This window comes from Odocoileus virginianus, chromosome 24 (assembly GCF_023699985.2).
Source record: "Odocoileus virginianus isolate 20LAN1187 ecotype Illinois chromosome 24, Ovbor_1.2, whole genome shotgun sequence".
NCBI classification, from domain to species: Eukaryota; Metazoa; Chordata; class Mammalia; order Artiodactyla; family Cervidae; genus Odocoileus; species Odocoileus virginianus.
The window spans coordinates 35,259,410-35,286,076 of NC_069697.1; the positions used below are offsets into that span (position 1 = coordinate 35,259,410).

Genomic DNA, 26,667 nt, shown 5'->3' on the forward strand with positions numbered 1-26,667 from the left:
CATACACATATATCCAAAATATGTTTTTTGGAAGCCCCACTCTACCTAGCTCTGGAAATAGCAGACAAGTGATAAATGTTTGTTAAATACAGGAATCCAGCAACAGCTACAATGGAGACAATCTAATGATCTTAAGCAAAGATTGTTAAAACTAAAAATTTTATTATTTGAAAAAAAAAAGTTAAAAGGAAGGAAAAGAAAGAATAAATTTCTGATTTCTGTATGTTAGCTTATAATTCCTTCCACCTAGAAGATACTTCTCTACTTGTACAAGTCTGAAATAAAAGATGAGCCCAAATGTCATTTCCTCCATGGCATGTTCTTCCATCCCCAGAGTGAGAATCTCTTACCTAGACCTGCTTATGTCATGTTAACTCATTTACAAAGTATCAAGTCTTACATCAAAGTTATACATGTCACATTTATGTATTGATAAACTTGCTATTAGTTGCGGGAAAATACATATACATTATAATTCCTTGGTGACAAGGACATTTTTCTAACATAACACCCTGAATATAGAAGGCAGGAGGAACTGTTTTGTGAATGAGCACAACTGCAGGTGGTAGGGTCTAGAATGGTTAACACAGGAAAATTTTACCTAGGAAAGTGGCTTCATTTATTTATTCCAACCAATACTGAGCAACTGGGCCAGGGCAGCATGCACTGAATGCCATGCATGTCTGGGTACTTCAAATTAAAAAATAAAAAACAAACTGGAGGTTGGCAAAGAATGAATCGAAGGTAGGTTTTGGCTCTAAATTCTGTAAGGCTATACCTTATATTTAGGGGAACCACTAATGTTTTTCATGAAAAATATAAATGATTTCCCCTAGTGACAGAAGGTTAAAAGAGGTTGGATCAACCCAGGAATTAGCAGAACATATAGGAGTGTGTGACACGCCAACATGACTACAAACACACCTCTTCTACACTGGAGAATTAGAAGTGAAATACCATGCGGACTGCAACTTGAAATAGTTCTAAGATGTGTTATGACATTCATTATACTAGTCTACTTTTCTGTAAGTTTGAAAACTTTCAAATAAAGAGTTAAAAATAATATATATATCTAATAACACATATAAGGCTATCTGACTCAGTATATTCTGACCACTGGAGGCTGCAAAAAAAAATAAAAAGGAGAACTCTTAAAAATACATACTTCTGTGTTGAGACTGATGGAAGGAATAAGTTTTGCTTCTTTCTGGAGAGTAACTCCTACTGCTGACACTGGAGCCAGATCTGCTGTGTGGAGAATCCTTTCGGCCTACAGGCGATTCTCTGAAAAAAGGAGTGTCTCTTTTATGAGGAGACCGGTCTCTCACATAATGGGAGGAGTAGAAACCTTTTCTTCTAAAGCTGTCTCTCATGTCCCTTTGAAGTAAAAATAAATAAGTTAATTATATCTTGTACTCTCTATACATAAGAACAAATAGCAAAAGCTCTGTTTACAAGCCACTCCTTCTGTTGTAATTTTTGTTCCCTTCTATAACCACCTACCTTCTGAAATCAGTCAATAAAATGAAGCTTTATCAGTGACATATGATTTAGAATGCAGCATTTTTTTAGTTTGGTTAACCAGGTGGTTATGTGCAAAAGCTACTTATTTTAAGCAAGCACAAAAATTTATACATGTGAAAAACATAGTCATATAGTTTCTACTTCTGTTTGAAACTAACAACACACCACACAGCTACTACTCTCTCAAAGACCCCTAAAAAATGCCAAAGATCTCCCCAGTGAGATAGTTCTTGGCCTATTATCTTCATCCAAGCATAGCATTCAACACTTTTCAGCTGGTGCGATTTCCCACTACCCTGCCCCATGGTAATCTGGCAGCGTTTACAGACACTTTTGTTGTTACAATCACGAAGAAGGGAATGCAACTGGTAGCAGGATGCTACCAAAATGCTACTATGCCCAGAACAGCTCCCACACACACAGAGTAAAAAACGATGCAATCCAAAGTGTTAACAACGTCAAGGCTGAGAAACCATGGTATATACTTATTAAATCCTTGCTCTCTGAATTTATAACAGATTGTTGCCCATCTCTAAATACCAACTTTTTAGTATCACCTTTACTTATACAAATTAAATTGCCTTATTAAGCAATATCATCAACTCAAAGCAGAAAGCAAGCTCAAGTAATAAAGACTTATAAAGCAAAACTATCATTAAAACATCAAAGCAAACTAAAATTAATAAAACTATTGAGACACAAGTTTCTATTTAAAAGAACACTTAGAGTCAAACAGGTTTTAACTGAAGATTTAGCAAATATACCTCCATACTGAAATTAAAGAACATTACACTCTAGACAGAAGAATGACAAAAAGATGAGCCAACTGCCATGAAATTTCAAATGCTCAAAAAATAATTTCAGCATACTGACTGGTAGTCCTTAATAGGTAACCAGATTGTTGTCATTAACTATTAATACTCAAACTATATTGTCTTTACAGATACAATGAAGCTCCTCTGTGCAGAAGTAGAAAACAGTTAAAACTCATTATGATAAATGAACTCAGACAAAATACTAATACTGAAATAAGCCACTAAAACTATAGGAGTCATAGCAAAATCACTGAAAGCTGAAGTAAGTAGCTATAATGTATTACACAGATTTGAGGAACTACCAGGTGCTGGGGACCCAAAGGTCAACCACATACATATATGTGGTGTGTGAGACGGTGGATGCCAAGATGATGTCAAATTCTGGCACAGGGGATCACTGAAATGAGAAAGCAGACCTGAGAAATAGGTAAGAGTGGGACAGCCACATTTAGATTCAATCATGCTATCTTTCAGATGCTCATGTAACCGTCTGGTAAGCAACTACAGATAACTGGTGACAAGACCAGAACAGGTTTCTAGTTATAATTATAAATTTGTCTGTAAACAGGCAGTATTTAAAACCTTCAGTATAGATGAAATCAAAGGATAAAAAGCAGAAGGCCTAGAATCTAGGGCTAGAAAACTTCCACACTGAGAAGGAAATGGGCTGTCTGAGAAGAATGAGAGAGAAGCCACAAGAACACAAGGGACAGGAGAGTAAGTGATCAGGGAAGGAAATGAAAGAGCGCTCCAAGAAGGAGAAGAAAGATTTCCTACACTGCAAGTCAATGAGCTCTTCCTGATAACTTACTCAGGAAATGGAGAAGAACAAGGCCACATTCAGAGAAAAGACAGCCTGTTTTCTCTGAAGGGAAAGATGAAATGCTGAATTACAGTTTCCTAATCCTGACACCAGATGGCAGTAAAATCACAACAGCACAATTCAGAGCCATCAGTGGCTTGGGGTGGCTAAAGATACACATGGCCGAAGTACATGTCAGATTTTAAAATCACAAAGCAGAATAACATCTCTCCTCTCCCTCACACCAACCTCTCCTACTGACCATCAGATTAAACAAAAACATCACAGTAGGCATCATCTACCATACGTATACAGTACTACTTTATCCAAGTCATTTATTCACATGCATATTTATAAATATTTTTTCATATCTATATATCTATGTCCCAATTTATAAAAGGCACTATAGAGAATTATTCTGGCTCTGAAGAAGCTTAGCATCTAACTGCAGGGATGGGGAGGAAATGTTCCAGAAGGTTGTACCATCATTCAGAAGAAAAGTATATATTAATAGATGAAAAACTGACCAAGAAATCTTTAAGAAAAGTTAGAATTTAGATCAACACTGTCTAAGAGAAATATAATCAAGCCACAGATGATGTAGTCAGAGTTCAAAAGTAAAGAGAAACAAGTGAATTTTAGCAATATTTTACTTAACCCAATATACTCAAAATACTATCAACATGTAATCAATATTTTAAAATTTAGTGAGATATTTTATATTCTTTTTCATCTTACATCTTGAAAATCAAGTGTGTATTTTCTATTTACACAATATCTCAGTCTGAACTGGCCACATCTCAAGAGCTCAATAGGCACCTTTAGCTAGTGGCTCCAATACAAAACAGCACAAATTTATATGTTTGGGAAAAGCAGTCCAAGTTTCAAGAAAAAGCAGAGAAGGATTAAAGGATATGCAAACAAGAACAGTGAAAAGTTTAAAAGGCTATAACTGAAAAGCAAAGGAAGAAACTTTTAAGACGAGAAAAGACAGTTAATATCAAATACTGCAGAAACTGGAAGAGACCTTTGTATTTAAAACCTAAGAGTCACATGACCAGTGTGAGTGGGCTGACCAGTGAACTCTGGAAACCAGTGAACTGTGGGCTGACCAGTGAACTGTGGAAACCAATCAGACTATAAGAAACTACATCTATTAAAGGGATTAAACTACCACTTTTCTTCCAAAAAAAAAAAAAAAAAGTTTGGCAGCGGGAAGAAGGAAGAGAATTGGGACAATGCTCTGAGAAAAGAGGCTTATCTGGATATATTTTGAAAGTGAAAGTTGTTCGGTCATGTTCGACTCTTTGCGACCCCATGGACTATACAGTCCAGTATAGACTATACAGTCTATACTATGCAGTCCATGGAATTCTCCAGGCCAGAAATACTGGAGCGGGTAGCCTTTCCCTTCTCCAGGGGATCTTCCCAACCCAGGGATCGAACAGGGGTCTCCCGCACTGTAGGTGGATTCTTTCCCAGCTGAGCCACAAGGGAAGCCAGAGAATACTGGAGGGGGGCAGCCTATCCCTTCTCCAGCGGATCTTCCTGACCCAGGAATTGAACCAGGGTCTCCTGCATTGCAGGTGGATTCTTTACCCAATGAGCTATGAAGGAATCCTGGATATATTTGAAAGCTGAGGGGAAACCGCTGATTTCTTATAGAAGGAGAAACTGATAATCCAAGACCATTTTAGGCAACTGACAAAAAAGGAGCCAAAAATCACCAGGAGAAAATGGGACAAGGGAACTAAGTAGAAGAGAATAGCATAGAAGGAAAGAGGAGAGAACATGAAAGGACACAGAGGAAAATTCTCATTTCAAGAGAAAGAATGAGAAATCTCTCTTCAGAAGTTCTTTACCTCAGTAACATATTTCTGTTGTTTATGCCATAAAAGTGAAAGTCACTCAGTAGTGTTCGACTCTGCGATGCCATGGACTACACAATCCTTGGAATTCTCCAGGCCAGAATACTGGAGTGGGTAGCCTTTCCCTTCTGCAGGGGATCTTCCCAACGCAGGGATCAAACTCACGTCTCCCACACCGCAGGTGGATTCTTTACCAGCTTAGCCAGTAGGGACAGCCCGAGAATACTTGAGTGGGTAGCCTATCCCTTCCCCAGTGGATCTTCCTGACTCAAGAATCGAACTGGGGTTTCCTGCACTGCAGGTGGATTCTTTACCAACTGAGCTATCAGAGAAGCCCTAACATATTTCTAGAAGTCATCAATACAAAGTAAAGAAAGTAAGGCCATGAACAGATGTTTATGGCAGAGTGGAAATTATTTGTCCTTTGGGGAAAAGTTAATTTGAGCAGTGTTCCTCAAAGTGCAGGTCCACAGACCTGCATTGCAATCTTGAGAAGGTGACAAGTGCAAATTTAGGGCATCAAACCACCTGCTGAGTCAGAATCTCTGGAAGTGAGACCAAGCATTTAGGGCTTTAACAAGGCCCTGCAGATAATTCTGAGGCACACAAAACTTTGAGAAGGACTGAACTAGACAAGCTCACTGACATATCAGAGTTGTTTACATACAACTATGGTATCTCTAAGTCAAGGAAGCATTACTACAAACAAACCTAGTGGTGTGATGGAATTCCAATTGAGCTATTTCAAATCCTAAATGATGACACTGTTAAAGTGCTGCACTCAATGTCAGCAAACCTGGAAAACTCAGCAGTGGCTACAGGACTGGAAAAGGTCCGTTTTCATTCCAATCCCAAGGAAGGGCAATGCCAAAGAATGCTCAATCTACTGTACAACTGCATCCATTTCACATGCTAGCAAGGTCACGCTCAAAATCCTTCAAGCTAGACTTTGGCAGTATGTGAACCGAGAACTGCCAGATGTACAAACTGGGTTAAGAAAAGGCAGAGTAACCAGAGATCAAACTGCCACCACCCACTGGATCATGGAGAACGCAAAGGAATTCCAGAAAAACATCTATATCTACCTCTGCTTCACTCACTATTCTAATGCCTATGACCTTTTGGATCACAAAATGGTGGGAAATTCTTGGGAAGAGATGGGAGCACCAGACCACCTTACCGGTCTCCTGAGAAACCTGTATGCAGCTCAAGAAGTAACAGTTAGACTGGGACATGGAAAAGAGGACAGCTTCAAAATTAGGCAAGGAGTACAACAAGGCTGTATATTGTCATCCTGACTATTTACCTTCTATGCAGAGTACATCATGTGAAATGCCAGGCTGGATGAATCATTAGCTGGGATCAAGACTGCTGGTCTCGAGAAATATCAACAACCTCAGATATGCAGATGATACCACTCTAATGGCAGAAAGTGAAGAGGAACTCAAGAGCCTCTTGACAAGGGTGAAAAGGATAGTGAAAAAGCTGGCCTGAAACTCAACATTAAAAGAAAGAAGATCATGGCATCCGATCCCATTACTTCATGGCTAATAGATGCGGGAAAAACTGGAAGCAGTGACAGAATTTATTTTCCTGGGCTCCAAAATCACGGGGGATGGTGACTGCAACCATGAATTAAAGGACATCAGCTCCTTGGAAGGAAAGTTATGACAAACCTACACAGCATATTAAAAAGCAGAGACATCAGTTTGCCAACCAAGGTCCATATAGTCAAATCTATGATTTTTCCAGTCGTCATGTATATGGGTATGAGAGTTGAATCATAAAGAAGGCTGAGCACTGAAGAACTGATGTTTTCAAATTGTGGTGCTGGAGAAGACTCTTGAGAGTCTCCTGGACTACAAGGAGATCCAACCAGTCAATCCTAAAGGGAATCAACCCTGAATATTCACTGGAAGGACTGTTGCTGAAAGTGAAGTTCTAACACTTTGTTGGGCCACCTGATGCAAAGAGCCGACTCATTGGAAAAGACCCTGATGCTCGGAAAGATTGAAGGCAGAAGGGGGCAGCAGATGAGATGGTTAGACAGCATCACCTAGTTAATGAATATGAATTTGAGCAAACTCTGGGAGACAACAAAGGACAGGGGAGCCGGGCATGCTGCAGTCCATGGGGCCGCAAAGAGTCGGACACAACTTAGTGACTGAACAACAAGTCAAAAACAGTAACTCAGAGCTCATGACAGAGGCAGAACATGTTTCAGTGATGACGATTCTAGGGTTTTGACCATGCCAATGGACAGCTAAACAGAAGAGCTGAAAAACACAAGACTGATGTTAGTTAAAAGTATCACCAAGCTGAGTGCCGGGGTGCGGCTGGGCTCTCGGAGCAGTGGCCCAGCCGGGATGGCGATCCCGATCGCTCCGCGCCGGGGAGCCGGGGCTGCCAACCGGCGCTGGTTCGTGCTGCTGCCGCCCCTGCTGCTCGCGCTGCTGCTCGCGCGGCCCGCGGCGGCCCTGGTGGAGGGACTCTACTGCGGCAAGCGGGACTGCTACGAGGTGCTGGGCGTGAGCCGCACGGCCAGCAAGGCGGAGATCGCGCGGGCCTACCGCCAGCTGGCCCGGCGCTACCACCCCGACCGCTACCGGCCCAAGCCTGGCGAGGAGGGCCAGGGACGGACGCCGCAGAGCGCCGAGGAGGCCTTCCTGCTGGTGGCCACCGCCTATGAGACTCTCAAGATCTAGATATTGGTGGTTACGTTCCAGTCCTCCTGCATATGCCCAAGAGGACTGGGAGTGGAGTGAACACCAGCAGAAGCACCATTTTTTCCTGTAGAGATTAGAGACAAGGAGCTTATTGCCCTGCTTGTCAAGGCTCAGGACAGAGAGGAAGAAACAAGTATAAAGGTTTTGGCTTTGGAAAGAAGTTGGAATCTCCTGACCCTGGGACCTTAAGATCTACAAAATTGCTGAAAGAAAAAGTACTACCTTATTGAAAGGATGAAGAGACTCGGAAGGATTATGACTACATGCTGGACCACCCAGAGGAGTACTATAGCCACTACTACCACTACTATAGCAGGCGCCTGGCCCCCCAGGTGGACGTGCGCGCTGTGATCCTGGTCAGCGTGTGCGCCGTCTCAGCGTTTCAGTTTTTCAGCTGGCGAATAGCTATGACAAGACGATCAGCTACCTGGCCACAGTGCCCAAGTACCGTATCCAAGCCATGGAGATTGCCAAGCAGCAGGGATTGCTGAGAAAAGCCAAAGAGAAGGGCAGAAACAGAAAGTCCAAAGAGGAAGTTCGTGATGAGGAGGAGAACATCATAAAGAACATTATAAAAAGTAAAATAGACATAAAGGGGGGCTATCAGAAGCCCCAGATACGTGACCTTCTCCTGTTTCAGATTCTCTTAGCTCCTTTTCACTTGTGCTCATATATAGTGTGGTATTGCCGATGGATCTATAATTTTAACATCAAAGGCAAAGAATACAGGGCAGAAGAAAGACTATATATCATACGTAAATCTATGAAGATGTCAAAGTCTCAGTTTGATAGTCTAGAAGATCATCAGAAAGAAACTTTTCTTAAACGTGAGTTTTGGATAAAGGAGAATTATGAGGTCTACAAACAAGAGCAAGAAGAGGAACTAAAGAAAAGACTAGCAAATGACCCTAGATGGAAAAGATATAGGAGATGGATGAAGAATGAAGGGCCTGGACGGTTGACGTTTGTGGATGATTGAAGACCACTGGAATGCTGCTATGCCAAACCTTAACTGTGATACTATTTTCATAACTGAATTATTTTAGCAATGTATCGACTGCACCTCAGCAGTAACTAAAATTCCTCAAGAATTAGATTAAACAGAATAATGTAGACATTTAAACTTTCCCTTCAAACTTTATACATAAGACATTTATGATTGTTCAATTTTTATAATCAATTTGTGGATTTTGTTAAAAGACTTGACAGGAAGATTTATTAGTTGCCATTTAAAAGTTTTATATCTTTAGTTAAAAATTTGACATGAAAATTTATTAGATACCATTTAAAAAAAAAAAAAGTATCACCAAATCAAAACAGAGAGGGATGGAGGAGAAGACTGTGTGCCAGAAACTATAATAATCCAGAAACAAGGAATTTGTTGGTGTTTAGTCACTAAGCTGTGTCCAACTGTTTTGCGACCCCATGGACTGTAGCCCACCAGGCCCCTCCCTCTGTCCACGGGATTTCCCAGACAAGAATACTGGAGTGGGTTGCCATTTCCTTCTCCAGGGGATTGTCCCAGCCTAAGGATTGAACCCATGTCTCCTGCACTGGCAGGCAGATTCTTTACCACTGAGCCACCAGGGAAGCCATGGGTCCTAAAAATTCATCAAAGAGTACAGAGACAAGGACAGGGTGCTACAAATGGAGAAGTTCACAGATGACATTGGAACTGTGGCTTGAAGGAGGTAATAAGAAGCAAGAAGTATGCCCAGAACTCATCTCAAGAATCAATGAATTAGGAGGGAAGTGGTTTCAACTTGTGAAAGTTAGGTTCCTATTGCAGAAAACAGATGGAAAGAACAGTAGAAAATGTATCAGTTATCTCATTTTTAACCTTCCCTCAAACACATGGACTATCAAGTTATAAAATATTTTACCAAACTTTGAGACAACAATGGGGAAGAGAGTGACTGATTCCCTTTCTTTTAACATATGCCATGACAAATTCAGATTGATTAAAAAGCTAAATGTTTGGAAGGAAGGGATAGGAAAAAAAAGACCTCTCTGTCTGTACCTGTCAGTCTGTCTGTCTGTCTGTCTGTCTGTCTCTCTCTCTCTCTCTCTCTCTCTCTATATATATATATATATAAAATAAATAATTATAAGTCTATAAGAAGAAATTACTGTGTATCAAAATAGTAAGCTTATATGACACCCAAAAAAAGTGCCTAGAGTTGAAATTTCATTAAAGTGACTTTCCAATTAAGTGTGACTTTCCAATTAACATCAGATGGCAGTATCTTAAATATTAGTCTTTAATAATTAATTGAATGCTGACAAACCATTGAAGAAGAAGTTTTCTGAAAACACCAATAAGAAGTAGACAAAGGATATGAAGCTAAATCAATGGAAGACAAATAAATATGTCATCTAAGTAAATATTTAATGTAACTCAAGTTGTTTTAATTTTTTCTATCAAATATGTAAATGATCCTGACCAGCTGTGAAAATTAGGGTAGTGCATATAAACCTCATCATGAATAAAATACAACTTGGGTTGGGCTGGAAATTACTTGGGACTTAATGGTCCTAAAAGAAAAATACTAATCCAGCCCACAAAATAGGGTTAGACTTCACGGTCCACACAGAGAGCAAATACTAGATAGAGCTGAAACAGCAAACTTTTCTGTCAGAATGCTTTTCTCATCTTTAACAATAAATTTCCTTTCTTTTCCTCTATTTATATGTCTATAAAAATCTCTTTGTCTAGGCTCAACCCAATGTAACCAAATGCTGCACAATTTCTTCTTTTTCTTGTCATAACACCTGGTTAATTTAGTTTGCACTTGGTTTCAAATGTCAGCCCAAAGAGTTTCTATCTGAGAGAAGAAAGTCATGACTATCAAAACAATCCAGTTATCCATAAATAATATGGATGTCTTAATGTGTATCACTAGTGCACGTGACATTAGTTTTATGAAACAACTGAGTCCTAATTTTCTTAAGTTTTTGTCACCCACTATAATTTATGACAAATTTATGAGGTTAAAAATGGATATACAAAGGCTTTGTTTGTTTAATTTGATAATATGGCAAGGACAAATTCAGCAACCTTGTATATTTTACCTTATACTGAAACAAAACCCTTTCACAGATTTATTTCTATTTCTTAGATGTGAGAATGTAATGAGTCTTTAAAGCAAGTAAGTCAACAGAAAATCAACAATGCTTTCATCTATAAACCTATTCCTAATAAAATCAAGGTATTTTTCCTTTACAAATGATTTCTATAATGTGACTGTAGTATTTTCATAATATTGAAGTTTTAAATTTTGATTTTTAATCAGAAATTAGTTAAGCTTTTTTTTTCTTTCATTTCATTGATACTTCCTATTCATCATGTAGGAGAGCAAAGTATTTCCCAATTATTTAGTAAATCACTTTAACTACTATTAACAACTTACATAATTAAATATTTTCCAATGTCAATATTCTCTTAAGTTCCCTAGTTTCGATTTCTAAAACTGATCTTCCACTCCTTAATGCCACCTCCCTCCAACATCAACCTTTCCAATCCAAAAAGAAACCTTTGGCTAATCTTTTCCAGAGTAATTAAGTGGCTGTAATTATACTTTAGAGAGGAAAAGCAACCTATAGAAATAGTTTCCTAATGCTTAGCTTAATGTACTCACGTGACTAGTAACAGCTATCATTATTGCTCCAAGAATCCGATTCTGTAAATGCAGAAAAACCTATTTATACAGGTTATGAATATGAAAAATACTCAAATATATGCAAGAATAAAAAGGATTTTATTGGTGAGGCTACTTAGTATACACTAATGGTTCTCAAGTGGTGGTGCTTTTGCTCCCACTAGGACAGGTGGCGACATCTGAAGACACGATATTTCTTACTCACGAGTGGGGACAGTACTAGCATCTACTGGGTGGAGCTCAGGACAAACCCCCTACAATGAAAAACTGCCCAGGATCAAACGCCAATAGCGTCAAAGTTCAGCAAGTCTGAGACAGACAGACACATGTACAAATACACTCCCTCATAAATTTATCAGTCTAAGAAACAAGAAAAAATATTCAAGAGCTTTCTTGGAACCAATTAACAATTCTAAAATGTTGCTTTATAATACACATAACATCAAGCACTAAAGTTTCTTCAATTCTCCTAAACATTCAAATTATGTTACATTTTCAAGTAAAATATTTTCTACTCTATTTTCAATCTTTTAATTTATATACAGTCCCATAGTTAAGAGCACAGGCTCTGGAACAAGCCTGTCAGGATTCAATCCTGGTTCCATTCTATGGTTACCATGGGAGCGGTTTGCAGTTACTTAACCTCTCTGCGCCTGTTTCCTCTTCTATAAAACAGAAGTGATGGGACTAAGAGGAATAATGCCTACCAGCATACATAACATGTGTCATGTATACTAACTCACTAACTCAAATTAAAGAAAAAGCAAACACTGGCCACAGCGAGCACTGACAATGGTGTGAAACGACTGGACCTCACACGCAGGAACATAAATGGGTGCAAAGCTGCGAGCCCTCAGTCCACAATCACATGACTGACAAACGCACATCTTCATCAGTGACCAATCACACCGCATTTTTCAAAGGCTTTTGGGTTAGTCACCGTGTGTGTTATTCAGTTCACAGGCAAACAACAAAGATGTATTTGGTTGCCTTCTTGTGCCAAAAAAACAGAAAAAGTATAATGGTAGGAGTGGAATTCAAATTGAATATAAATGGAGTTGTCGAAGAGATACGTGACCAAGGGAATGCTGACAATGTTGCTTTCAAGACATGCGCTGGTGTCTTCACAGCCACTGTATATAAAACAGGTGATTGGTGGGAACATACTGTGTAGCACGGGGAAACCTGCTGGGTGCTCTGTGATGACCTATATAGGGAGGGAGTCTGGGAGTGAGGGGGTATGTGTATATGTATGGCCAGTTCACTTTGCTATACACCAGAAACTAACACAACGCTGTAGATTAACTATACTCCATAAAATTAAGAAGAAAAAAGTAAAATGACTGACAACACCAAGCTTTGACAAGGATGTGGAGCAACTGGAATTCTCATACACTGCTCGAAGTAATGCAAAATAGCCACTCAGCCATAATATAACAACTTCCTATAATGTTCAACACATACACACCATACAACCCAAGAATCTCACTAGGAGTTACACAAGAGAAACAAAATTCTGTGATCACTCAAAAAAAAAAAAAAAAGATATGCAGCCTGAGGAAAATGGTAAAGGCAAATTTACTGAAGGAAAACAAACAAAGAGACTATGACAAAAAGGATAAAGGTGTCCCAGAGGAAGTGAGGCTAATAAAAAATCCACGCAAAGGAACTCTCAAAGATATTTCCAACAATGAAAATGCAAAGGATAAAATGTTGGAAACTGACTCAAACTCAGAACGCAGTGTAACAATTCATCAAGGCATAAAAAAGATGCTTGCTTCGAGGAGACAAACACTGTTCAAACTACTCCTGATAAGTTTTTGACAAAGGTTTCTAATGTTTTTAAAAATTACAGTGTATTAAATGAGTATTAGTTTTACTTTTACAAAAAGTTTTTACAAGTTACAACAACTGTAATTATTGTCACTGACTATTAAGATTGCTTTAGGTCAGAATAACAATCACCTTTGAAGAGGAAGAAGAAAGTAACCAAACAGATGCATGAAAAAGCTTCTGAGACGCAAGTAAAATTCTCTCTCTTAACCTGGATTCTGGTTACACTTACGGTTCACACTGAGCTATATACCTTGACTTATGTACTTTGTATATGTTATATGCTCTAGTGTCTTCTTTTTTAAAAAAGATGTTTATTGTCCTCTAAAAATATGAAATATAAAAATATGGCTCTTTGTCACTTAAAATGGTATGAAAGGATTTTTTTAGAAAGCAAACAGAACTTTCATCTTTCAAAAAAGAATTTCCATTATTAAAATTTATTTTAAGGGAAAACAAATTGTAAGATGCAACTATTGTCTAAAAATCCTTATTACATCTTACTTTTGAACACTCAGACAGCATAGCTTACTCGCCCAAGAGAAGAAAGCCCTGTCAACTACCACAACCAATGTGGTGTCAGGTAATCATCTCAGAGCATCACCAATAAATCCGTGCAACAAGATCAGCTTCCTCCACCTCACGATATTCTCTGCAAAGGCAAACCTTTCCATACATTGTGACCGAGAAATCATCCAGCTTATATTTCATTGTGATCTACTTTTTCATCATTCAGAAAAATGCTGTACCTTAACAAAGCAACTCAACTTTTAACATTGTTTCCAAATACAACTCTCTTTACCTTACCTTCAGGAAAGTCAGTGAACAGATTCAAGCAAAATCTCTTATAAATAAAATATTTTTTAAAATCCTTTGTAATAAAATATAGTTTTTTTTTTCTCCCACAGTTTTTCTTAAATCTTTAGTGCCTGTTATTATATATATACAACCAAATGCTATCAAATGACTAGTGAATAAGCAAACACAAAATAATTATCCTTAGGAAAATTTTAAGCGTTCCATTGCCCTTGGGTTAACAGCTTGTATTTCGCTAAACTCACTCCTGGCTTTAATTCTGTACCATATATTTAACAGATATTTTCTACTAATAAAATCTTCTATGTATTTTTTAAAATATTTCTACTTCATAGAGTTTGACCTAAAGATAACATTACTTTGAGGCTTACCTCAGTTTTTGCTACTTCAACAAAATACCACTACTACTTTAAGAAACACTTCTTAAAAAAAAAAGAAAAGAAACACTTTCAGGTCCAAAAATGAGGAACTAAATTCTAACTTGACTTTTGAAAAAAAAAAAAAAAATCTAGAAAAACTGAACAAAAAGCTTGATTTTTAGCAACCTGCTCAGGCATCAGAGAGCTAAGAATGAAGTAGAATTATGCATCTACAAGAGAAGTAGGAAGCCCAGAGAGCTGGGTCTGTCTTTGGGGGGTTGCTTTTGCTTTTATGTATCTGCCAATTTCAAAAGCATCAGTTGAAAGGATGAAAAGCTAAGAAATAATTTTGACTGCTTCATAGGATTAGGATAGTACATAAAAACAGACTCCAGATCTTACCAAAGAGGGCTGAAACTACACAATGAGCCCGGGTGAACTGGAAACAGACTAGCCTGCCTTCATACAACCTACACTCCCTAAGGTAACCCTGAATTGCTAATGACTAATGACCCTTTATCTGAAATATAAGATTTCTGTTTTCTTGAACATTAATTAAAATTCCTTAAAATCATTTCAGATGGGACTTTCAGGGTGGGAGAGTAGATGGGAGTCCACCCACCAGTGAGGAACGCAGGTTCCAGTCCTGGTCCGGGAGGAGTCCACACACTGTGGAGTAGCTCGGCATACACACCACAACTGCTGAGCTCGGGCGCTGGAGGCAGCAGGCCACAGCTGCTGAGTCTACGTGCTGCAGCTTCTGAGGCCCGCGTGCCTACAGTCTCCGCTCCACAGCAGGAGCAGCCCCCGCACCACAGGCAGAGAGTAGCCTCTGCTCAACCAACCGGAGAAGACCCGTGTGCAGCAACAAAGACCCAAGGTAGCCAAAAAATAATAAATATTTTTTAAAATTATTTCAGATATAAAAATCCCATTTTAACAAGAAAATCTAAGTACTTAAAGTCACATGAGCAAAATAAATCTAAGATGGACATTCTTAAACACAGAACTATTTCCTGAAGCACTGTATAAATTAAATTCACACATACAACTGTCACTTAGGACACAAAATGCAAAACAAAATCTCCATAGATTGTCGTTAGTTTACCCCCAAAAAATTAAACGGAAAGGACAGACTGATTGATAGAAATATCACCATGCTATTTATATTTTTTCTATCAAAATGTGTTAGTTCCAGTACTCATTCATAAAATTCATCAATATGCAGATGAATGGATAAGGAAGCTGTGGTACATATATACTATGGAATATTACTCAGCCATTGAAAAGAATTCATTTGAATCAGTTCTAATGAGACGGATGAAACTGAAGCCCATTATACAGAGTGAAGTAAGCCAGAAAGATAAAGACCAATACAGTATACTAACATATATGGAATTTAAAAAGATGGTAATGATAACCCCATATGCAAAACAGAAAAAGAGACACAGACGTACAGAACATACTTTTGGACTCTGTGGGAGAAGGCGAGGGTGGGATGTTCTGAGAAACTAGCATTGAAACAAGTATACTATCAAGGGTGAAACATATCACCAGCCCAGGTTGGATGCATGAGACAAGTGCTCAGGGCTGGTGCACTGGGAAGACCCAGAGGGATGGGGTGGGGAGGGAGGCGGGAGGGGGGATCCGGATGGGGAACACATGTAAATCCATGGCTGACTCATGTCATTGTATGGCAAAAACCACTACAATATTGTAAAGTAATTAGCCTCCAACTAATAAAAATAAATGAAAAAAATAAGAAGCAAAAAAAAAAAGAGAGAGATCAAACCAAGAAGAAAAAAAAAAAATTCATCAATATGGGGGACTTTCCTGGTGGTCCAGTGGTTAAGACTCTGTTTCCAATGCAGGTGGCACAAGTTTGACCTCTGGTCAAGGAACTAAGATCCCACATGCTGAGAAGCATAACCAAATAAACTTTTTTAAATTACTCAATATCAGTACAGTATAATCATTTTAATGCAAGTATCATCCTGATTTTAAGAAAGAATTCTTAACAATTCTTTAACAATGACCCTGAAGCATGCTGAACACAAGATACTGGGAACTTGAGCATATTTTAATTGAGAGTCCATAATTCACAGGGTAAAACTTTGTACTTAAGACAAACTTCCATTTACTGCAGAAAGAAAACTTACATCAAAAGCTTTCAAACTATAAAGTTTCAGTGAAAGTGAAAATGTTAGTTGCTCAGTCCCATCCGACTCTTTGTGACCCCGTGAACAGTAGTCCACCAGGCTCCTCTGTCCGTGGAATTCTCCAGGCAAAAACACTGGGGTGGGTAGCCATTCTCTTCTTCAGGGGATCTTTCTGACGCAGGGATCAAACCTAGGTCTCCTGCACTGCAGATGGATTCTTTACTGTATGAGCCATCAAGGAAGACCTTATAAAGTTTCTAGTTACACTGATATGAGGATATCAACAAATATAATGAGCGCAATAAAAAAGAGCCCTTGAAGAAATCTAAGTACAGCTAGAATGCTTACTATGAAGTCTCCCCCTGCCCAAAATCATATATTTAAAGGAACTGATGCTTTTTATTATCAAAAAAGTATATAACTTGAGAGTTAGGAAAGATCTTTGGCTGCATCACAAACATTTCAGCTGCAATGCTGGAAAAGTACAGGAGGCAAAGTCACCTAAAGAATGTAAGATGGGAAGAACAAAGACCCTATAACACTGTTACTCAAAATGTGAACCTGGAATCATCTGCACTATTTATTACTTTGAATGGTTTCAAAAGCAGGTTTATAAAGTTCAGAATTCTCATCTGTTAACATAATTCCAGCCTCTCACACCAAAACAGACAAATTGTGATCAACCTCTCAGTTTCAGCAGATGTACGTTTACCAACTAAGAGCAAAAATCAGGCAAAGCAAGAGGCAAAGATACAAGGGGAGGGGAGAAGAGGGAGAAAGAAAGCAAGTTACCTCTTATTCAGGACCTCACCTTTCCTTCCCACATTCAACACTCAAATATTTCACACAAAATACTATTTCTAGGGAACAGGATCTTCAAAAAGGAATTAAAAATTCAGGAATCATTTTGAGAAAGTAACTGCTTAAGCAAAGTTAAGAAAAGTTAGGTGCAGACCTCAAATATCTGTTTTTAAATGTGGAACAAGAGAACAAGGGGGTACTGTGACTTCAGCATATTACTTTTTAGTCAGAAAGCGAAGAGGAACTAAAGAGTCTCAATGAAGGTGAAAGAGGAGAGTGAAAAGCTCGCTTAAAACTCAACATTCAAAAAGCTAAAGATCATGGCATCTAGTCCCAGCACTTCACAGCAAATAGACAGGGGGGAAAATGGCAACAATGACAAAATTTATTTTCTTGGGCTCCAAAATCACTGCAGATGGTGACTGCAGCCACAAAATTAAAAGACACTTGCTCCTTGGAAGGAAAGCTATGACTAACCTGACAGCATATTAAAAAACAGAGACACCACTTTGCCAACAAAGGTTCATATAGTCAAAGCCATGGTTTTTCCAGTAGTTACATACAGGTGTGAGAGTTGGGCCATGAAGAAGGCTGAGCACCGAAGAATTGATGTTTTCCAACTGTGGTGCTAGAGAAGACTTTTCAGAGTCCCTTGGACAGCAAGGAGAGCAAACCAGTCAATCCTAAAGGAAATAAACCCTGAATATTCATTGGAAGGACTGATGCTGAAGCTCTAATACTTCAGTCACCTGATGCAAAGAGCCGACTCACTGGAAAAGACCTTAATGCTGGGAAAGACTGAAGGCAGGAGGAGAAGCGGGCAAAAGAGGATGAGATGGTTGGATAGCATCACTGACTCAATGGACATGAGTTTGAGCAACCCCAAGAGACGGTAAAGGACAGGGAAGCCTGGTCTGCTACAGTACATGGGGGCACGGAGAATTGGACACGACTGAGTGACTGAACAACAACAAAATCAAGTAACTGTCTTGCACCAGAGTTGAGATTAGATGTTTGAAGACCCAGTTTAGAGTTCCCTCCACAAAACCATATTTTTACAGCTAAAAAGTATTTGAAGCCTGAGATATGGACAGAGATCTCCCAGTTAGAATAGTTGTTTTTTTTTTCTGTTTTAGTCATAATTTGATCTCTAATATCTAAAACAGTACCTCATGTTACTAATGGAGGAGGAAATGGCAACCCACTCCAGTATTCTTGCCTGGAGAATCCCATGGACGGAGGAGCCTGGTGGGCTAGAGTCCACGGGGTCACAGAGTCAGACACAACTGAGCGACTTAATGTTACTAAGGAAAAAATGTGTCTAACTTGATGTAACAAAAATACCCAAAAATGTAATGTTGATTCATTACACACAAAAAAGTCTGTCTAACCACCATCAATCTGTCTAGGGCAGGCATTCCAAGGCGAGAAATTCTGCCCCAAGAACCCAGGCTGACCACACTGCTATTTCAACTTGTGGCTTCCGAGGTCACATGCTTGCTACCACTGCCTTCCAGGGCCCACCCTGCAACACGGGAAAAGGTAAATGTGTGTGAAAGAATATATGTAGAAACAGAACTTCTACTCACATTATACTGGAGATAGTCACAAGGCCGCACCTAGCTAGTAGGAAGGCTAGGCAAAGCAGTCCATCTATGTGCCTAAGATATGTGACGAAGAGGTAGAAGTCTCTGAAGAATGATGAAATGAAAAGTTTTCAATGAAAAGTTTTCCACATGAAAAATGTGTGTAATAGGCAGTTGGATGTAAAAATGTAGAGCTCAGAAGAGAAGCCAAAGCCAGAGATACGATCTGTTTACCATCAGCAGCAAACAGTATGGGCCAGAGTTTCTTAAACTCTGCATTACAATCAAATTCCAAGGTTCCAATGCATCACAATCAAATTCCAAGATTCCACTTACTGAATCAGAATCTCTTGAGATTAACCCTGGCAAACTTCATTTTTAATGAGCTTCTAAGCAATTCTTAACAACACAAGTTTTAGAAACATGGGCAAAGGGAATAACTGCCATCAAGAACAAAGGTTCAAGGGACTTCCCTGGGGGTCCAGTAGTTCAGAATTCACTTGCCAATGCAGGGGACACGGGTTCGATTCCTAGTACAGGAAGACCCCACATGCCATAGAGCAACTAAGCCTGCGCACCACACTTACCATGCAAGCACTCTGCAACAAAAGTGCTATGCTGGGCTAAGTGGCTTAAGTCATGTCAGACTCTATGCAACCCTACGGGCTGTATCCTACCCAGCTCCTCTGTCCATGGGATTCTCCAAGCAAGAGTACTGGAGTGGGTTGCCATGCCCTCCTCCAGGGGATCTTCCCGACACAGGGATCGAACCTGGGTTTCTTGCATTGCAAGCAAATTCTTTACCACCTGAGCCATGAGGGAAGCTTCTACAACAAGACAATTTACCACCATCAGAAAACCACACCCATGCACTGCAACAAAAAGTAGCCCCTACTCGTCACAACTAAAGAATTCCCGCACACAGCAATAAAGACCCACTGCAGCCAAAAACATATAAATGAAAACAAATGAAAATTTTAAAAAAAGAATAAAGATTCAAGATGAAGTTACCACAAATGAGAGAAGGTACCAAGAAGTTAACACTGTTAACACGATCCTGTGGTTTCCCCGCTGCTGTCACACTATACTACCTATTAGATCAATAGTTCTCAAGTCTAGCTTCACATCGGAACATCTGAAGAGCTTTTAGAAAATATTAATATTGAAGTTCCACCCACCAATTATTACATCATATCTCCAAGAGTGAGGACCATGAGTACTCTTTCTTAAGCTTTACACCTAATTCAGAGTACAGCCAGGATTGAGAAACACCATTATGAGACAGCTGCTATCACATATTCTTCATTTCAGAGTCCCAGGTTAATGTCCTACTTTAAAGATTGCAAATCTTCATTTTAATTAATTGTGAACACTGAAAAATCAAGAAATTAAACATTGTTTAAAAATCTGGATTTCTGAGTTCTTTCAAGGTCAGAAGTAAATAGATTCCTACACAGCAAGGATCAGCTGATACCAGGTAGCAGCTGATCCAATCTGAGCCTCAGCATTTGTTTATATTCCCTGACTGGTCACTGTAAGCACGTGAGTTATTGCCATTAATAGACATGGACATTATTACTACAGATAAACATGTTAACTACTCACCTGTATTACAAGTATCCTTTATGTCTAATAGCTGTATTTGTATATACTCATGTAACAAAATAAAGAAATCTGTGTCAATCCTGTAAATGTTTTCATATCAGCCTCTTCATAAACCAATCCCTTCAACTTCTTTAACTGAAACCTGGAAGTGGAACACAAATGCTAGCTCCCCTCAATCTGCTGAGTAATAAGCGCACACTGGTGACTTTACCTCAGAGTCCCGAAGTACATGGGGCACAGGATTATGTTCTAAATCCTCCATCCTCCAAGAAAAGACAGAAAGAGACGGACAAACTTCTTATTTAAATTCATGCATACCACCATAACCCCACACTGTCCGTATTTTCAACCTCTGGGAATGCTCCCACATTTCCTAAAGCCTGCACTGTAACATAACCTATCCACACTGTGAGTGACTTTCAGAATTCAGAGGATCATCTGTGCAGCTTGGGAGCAATTTCCTGGCCAGGTACCTCTTACCTCTCCACAATACTTAGCCACTCCCCTAAATCCAAAACCTTGCCACTTATTACCCAGAGGTGCTCTTCATCAGAATCTAATACTGCCTTATTATAAGTCTTATCCTTATAAGGATAACAATGTCTTATCCTTCAGTTTTCTCACTCCTACAATAACTCTACCTGCACTTTACAGATACCTGTAAGTCTCCTATATTATCTAGCAACCCATGAACCCCATTCTCATTGTGCTTCCAGCCTAAATTACAGTATTTGAAACCCTCTATGAAAACTACTAACTTTCCTTCCTGCCAATTCTGATACAACATATAAGCCAAGACAAAGCCTGCATTAATTCCAGTACCTGTGATTTCCTCATTGATATAGCTCAGCTGCCATATCCTAGAGAGAAATTATAAGAGCCTACAGATTGATCCCCTTCAGGTACAGTCTGATTTTACTGTGCCTTCAACCGCACTAATAAAGTTTTTACTTATCATTAGTGAGCTCAATCTCTCATTCATGTCAGCAAGTATTCTGTATCTTGATAATTCTTCCCAAGTCCTTCCCAAATCTTTTACTCTCAATGAGTTACCTCCCACACTGAAAAATATAGCAATCTCCAGACATGAACTACCTCCCTCAACTGCCAGCCCAGATTCCTCTCCCATAATGTGTCTTCATCTGCCTGTCCCTAATTCTGTCCTTCCTTTCTTGGCATATGATTGTCTCCTCCCAACCATTAAAAGTTAGCCCTTGTATCAACAGTCTTCATCCTTGTCCTCATTTAACTACTTCATCAGTTAGCCCTTTTCTTTCTTATACCCGCAGCCTCTCTTTTCTCTTCAATCTGTAAGTATGCTCGTTACTGATCAGCTAAAAATGTTTTAGGTGATCTCCATTCAGCCAGTGCGCGTCTCCAGTTAACAACACTGCCTATTTTCTATCCCAATTATTTTTCTTTTAAAGTTATCCACCCAGGTTGAATCTATCCCCTTCACATGTCATTCATCCTAACACTGCCAAACCAGGACATATTTTATCTTGTTATCACTGAAACACTCAACTGCAAGAGACACTGGTGACCCTTAATGCTGTTTAAAAACCTTTATCTTCCATCACTTCCATAAAAGTGTTTTAGGGGTTCTGACCTTAGTCCATTGCTCTTGTCTAAATATACCTTCTCACTGGACAACGTCAATTCTGAATGCAGCTGCTCCCTCGAAACCACTGCTTCTGTACTGCCAATCTCAGATGACATTGTTATACACACAGTAAACAAAACGAAAAATCCAGGCATTTCCCTCTCCTTTCTTATCATATCCAACAACCACATTTTGCTAATTTTTCAGCATTTATCAAATTTAACCCTTTTCCTCCATCCCAATTCGCCTTTTCCAATTCACATATTCATGGCTTCTTATTTTATCGCTAGTGCCATTTTTAAAAGTAATCCCCTACACTGAAGACCAACCACAATCTGAGTTACCATAGCCCCTCTCTTTCTACGAGGCTAAAAATTTTCAACAGTTTATCACAGTTAATAGAATAAAACCCAGACTTCTTAGTTATAGTTTAATCCATAGTTGCCCAGCTCTTACATAATCACCTGTTAATAGCTCTACACATCATGCTTTTACACAGCTTTGTAAGATACGGTACCCATTACTCTTTTTCTGGTTAACTTTATTTTTCCTTCAGGTTCTGTTCGAATTATCTGCTCCTACAGGAAACTTTTAATAAAATCTCAGTACAGGATAAGTGCTTCTTTGTGTTTAGCATTTGATGAAACTTGAGCGTGTATTATACTACACCGTCTACTTGTGCATTTATTTCACTAAGCAGACTGTAAGCAAGTGATATAAGCACAGTGGTCTACACACAGCAAACACTCAATAAACATTTGTGCCCCTGTACAAAACCAAAAAAGGTATTATACAGTATTTTTCTCTGCCAAAGAGATTATCACCTAAGATAAAAAAGCTATAATAAAAATAAAAATTAAACTTACTCTTTCTAAAAACATCAGTATGCAGTATGAAATACTGAAGTACTAAATCAAAATTTTCCATATGTTAATACAGGGGGGAAAAACAGTGTTTAAAAATAAAGTATACTGGCCACTTGGTGACACTCTTGTTCCATATTTTTCAGTATTATTTAATACTTTATTCTAAGATTTATTCTACAGGGGAAAAAATTACTTAAAAAAAAAAACCTCATTCTGTCTAAATCAATAACTCTTAATAAAGTATAACATGTTCCTTAAATATAAAGTGAAATAAATCCTAACATATTTTGAATTTCACAAACAAATGTGTTTTGTACAAATAGATAATCACTGGGTAAAAACAGAACCAAGAGTGGTAGGTAACGATATACTTGAAATGTAGACAAATTATCAGGTATGTGTGTCTATTAAATAAGAAAGTGGTAACTTTCAGAGCATGGGCAGGGATTAGGGGCTTATTGTATGAGGGTGACAGAAAATTTGATACATTTTCTTTTCCTCTGTTGACTGTTTCCAGTGACTCCACACTCCCATTAATAAAACATACTTGAATAAGAACTACCATACACACACACACACACACACACACACACACACACATATACACACATACAGTGAATTCATAAAGTACATAATGTGTTACAATATGAAACATATAAAACAGATTGTTCCACTGCCAGTAATAGACCTGTGGAAGATGGTGTGAAAGCAAGGAAGCCCAGGAATGATGTCAATCTGCAAAAGGAAGTGCTGAGCTGTGTAAGAAGAAAGACTGACAGGGTCAGAAGATCTACTATGTACTGGAATGTAAGCAAAATATCGAAGGTGCTAGTTTCAGGTCTGAGATCAGATTTTATCCTATTTACAAGCTAATGAGTTAGACTGTTACTACCTCACGGATGCCTGCAAAAGACACAAAAGACTTAATTCGCCAGCACAGCAAACACTATAAGCACTGGCATGTCTGCCTGAGTTTCTCCAGGTCCCAAGTCCCACAGGGATGATCTGATATGAGCCCTGGTGTATGCACATGTGGCAGCTCTGGCTCACACCTGAGGACACTGAACTTGGGAAATCCACTATTTTTACACCAAGCAATAAGCAAGCCTATGAACTGGAAGACTGGGACTGACATATACACACTACTATGTATAAAAAAGACAACCTGTCATATAGCACAGGGGACTCTGGGCTCGCTGGCGACCTACAGGGGAAGGAAATTCAAAAACAAGGCAGTATGTATGTTTATGTATGGCTGATTCACTTTGCTAAACAGCGGAAACTGACACCATGGTGTAAAACAATTATACTTCAATTTTTTTTTTAAAAAAAAGGTAAGTAAAAATTGGAAGGAAAAAAAAAACTACAATAGCCCAAGGCTTGTAAAAGAACTGGAAAGGAAAAAAAAAAACACAGCAAGCCTGCTCTTTAACACAGAGGAAGACATTACCTTATCCTTCAAGACTGCTCACCACAAACCCAGCTCTGAGAAATAAGACAGATAAACAGTGATCAGGGTCTTGCATTCTTGGCATAACTTTTTAAGACGTGTAGGAGTGCAAGAGACCCATGGAGGACTGTCTCTCCCAACAACTGAAAGCCAGGATTCTCTTAGTGATGAAGAAGGGGAGTGAAATTAGGAAAAGATGAAGGGATACTGCTAGGAAGTCAAATATGGAAATACTGTATAAAAATAAATATGGATATAAAAGTGTGTGTCCAGATCTTGGCTATAAAAAAACACTCTCCACTAAAGAGAACTTGTGTTCCTTACAGAAACTGCTGATTTGAGGGCTGGGGCAGGGAAAGTATAAGAAGGACCTAGAACATCTTTCAGCAGAAAGTAAAGAAATAATCAAACAATGAGGTAGATAAGTCAAAACAACTCAGATGATCTTAATTTGGCAATAAATTCATATATAATAATAAAAGCATTAGTAACAAAAGGAAAAGGTTATACATTAAATTTAATCAAATTTTAACATTTTGTACATCAAAAAAGGTCATGATCCACAAAGTGAAAAAACAATTTATGGAATGGGAGAAAATACTTACAAATTGTACATGTTAAAAGGATTTAATATCCAGACTATATAAAGAACTAAAATTCAACAACAGAAAGACAAACAGCTCAACTTTTAAATGGACAAAAAAAACTAAATAGACATTTCTTCAAAGAAGATACACAAATGGCCAATAAACACATGAAATGGGTTGTTCATCATTACTAGTCATTAGGGAAATGCAAATCAAAACCAGGAGATACCACTTCACACTTATCAGGATGGCAATAATAATAGTAATAAGGTGATGATTGATGATAATGATAGAAACATAACGAGTTGGTGAGCATGCAGGAAAAACTTGGACTCTTGCACATTGCTGGCAGGAATGTAAAACAGTGCAGCTAATATGGAAGACAGTTTCGTGGTTCCTCAAAAAGCTAAATAAAGCATTACTATATGATCCAGCAATTCCACTCCTGTGTAGGTAACCAAAAGAACTGAAAACAGAGACTCAAAACAGACCTCATATGTCAGTGTTCACTGCAGCATTATTCACAAAAGCCAAAAGGTAGGAACAACCCAAACGTTCATCAGAGGAAAAATGGAGAAACAAAATGTGGTATACACATACAAGGGAATATTACTAACCCATAAAAAGGGATGTGGTTCTCATATATGCTACAACATAAACAGACCCTGAAAATACTATGTTAAGTGACAGAAGCCAGATACAAAAGAACAAACATTGCATGAATGCAACTATACAAAATATCTAGAGCAGGCAAATTCCTAAAAATAGAAACTAGAAGGTTGGCTGCCAGGTGCTGGGGGTAAAGGAGAATAAGGAGCTACTGCTTAACAGGTAAGCAGTTCTGTTTGGGATGATGAAAAGTTTTGGAAATAGTTGAGATGGTTGCACAACACTCTAAATACAATTAATGCCAATGAATTGTATACCTGAAAACTGTTACAATGGCATATTTTATGTCATGTATATTTTACCACAAAATAGTTTTTTAAAAAATACAGAGAAGCTACTTTGAAGGGATTTGATGGGCATCAAAATAATGATACCAACAGATTATACCACACTGAACAAAACAGGAATCTGCTGATACTGGGTTGGTCAAAAGTTTTTTCAGGTTTTCCATATGATCTTACAGAAAAACCCAAATGAACTTTTTGGCCAACCCAATATAAACAAAGATTTGTTTCTTATTTAAAGAGGGTAGCAGAGAGAAAGAAAGCTCTTCCTCAAAACAGAATGTCTACACAATATAGAAAGAAACAACTAATTATGAAATCACTCATTTAAAAGCATTTCATTACTAATTAATTCAGGCAAGAAACATTAATGGATACTAAAAGCAGGGAGTGAAATGGGATGTAGAATGGCATAATCACATAGTTTCAGAGTATCTCCACACAAAACACTAACTTTAAAGGAGGAAGCTGAATTCACAGTGAAGAAATTTTGCAGACCCCAATCTTAATAAGAGGACACCACCAAAAAAGGAACAAATCAACAACATCTGCAATCTAACGAAACACAATAAAAAGACGGGATCACTTCAGAAACTGCAGCAGAGAAAAAACACTTGGATCTACTCATGAACTTGGATCTAACTTGGATCTAATC

At 38.5% G+C, this 26,667-nt stretch overlaps 2 protein-coding genes across 8 annotated transcripts in view; one reads left to right on the forward strand and one right to left on the reverse strand.

Moving 5' to 3' along the window:
* The window catches only part of PPHLN1 (periphilin 1), a 150,283-nt gene that overhangs the window by 79,715 nt on the left and 43,901 nt on the right, over nt 1-26,667 (reverse strand). For 6 of the 7 annotated variants that reach the window (XM_020903226.2, XM_020903223.2, XM_020903221.2 and 3 more), the window contains one exon: nt 1,166-1,377. In XM_020903226.2, the coding sequence (XP_020758885.2) occupies nt 1,166-1,377 (212 nt within the window). The remainder of the gene's footprint in view (nt 1-1,165; nt 1,378-26,667) is intronic. The other variant, XM_070454553.1, reaches the window with a different exon arrangement.
* Nucleotides 7,338-8,992, forward strand: LOC110143586 (dnaJ homolog subfamily C member 25-like). Its single transcript, XM_070454558.1, is given in 3 exon segments — nt 7,338-7,720; nt 7,969-8,131; nt 8,134-8,992. Coding segments are annotated over 3 exon segments (1,089 nt in total). The 5' UTR covers nt 7,338-7,375; the 3' UTR covers nt 8,715-8,992.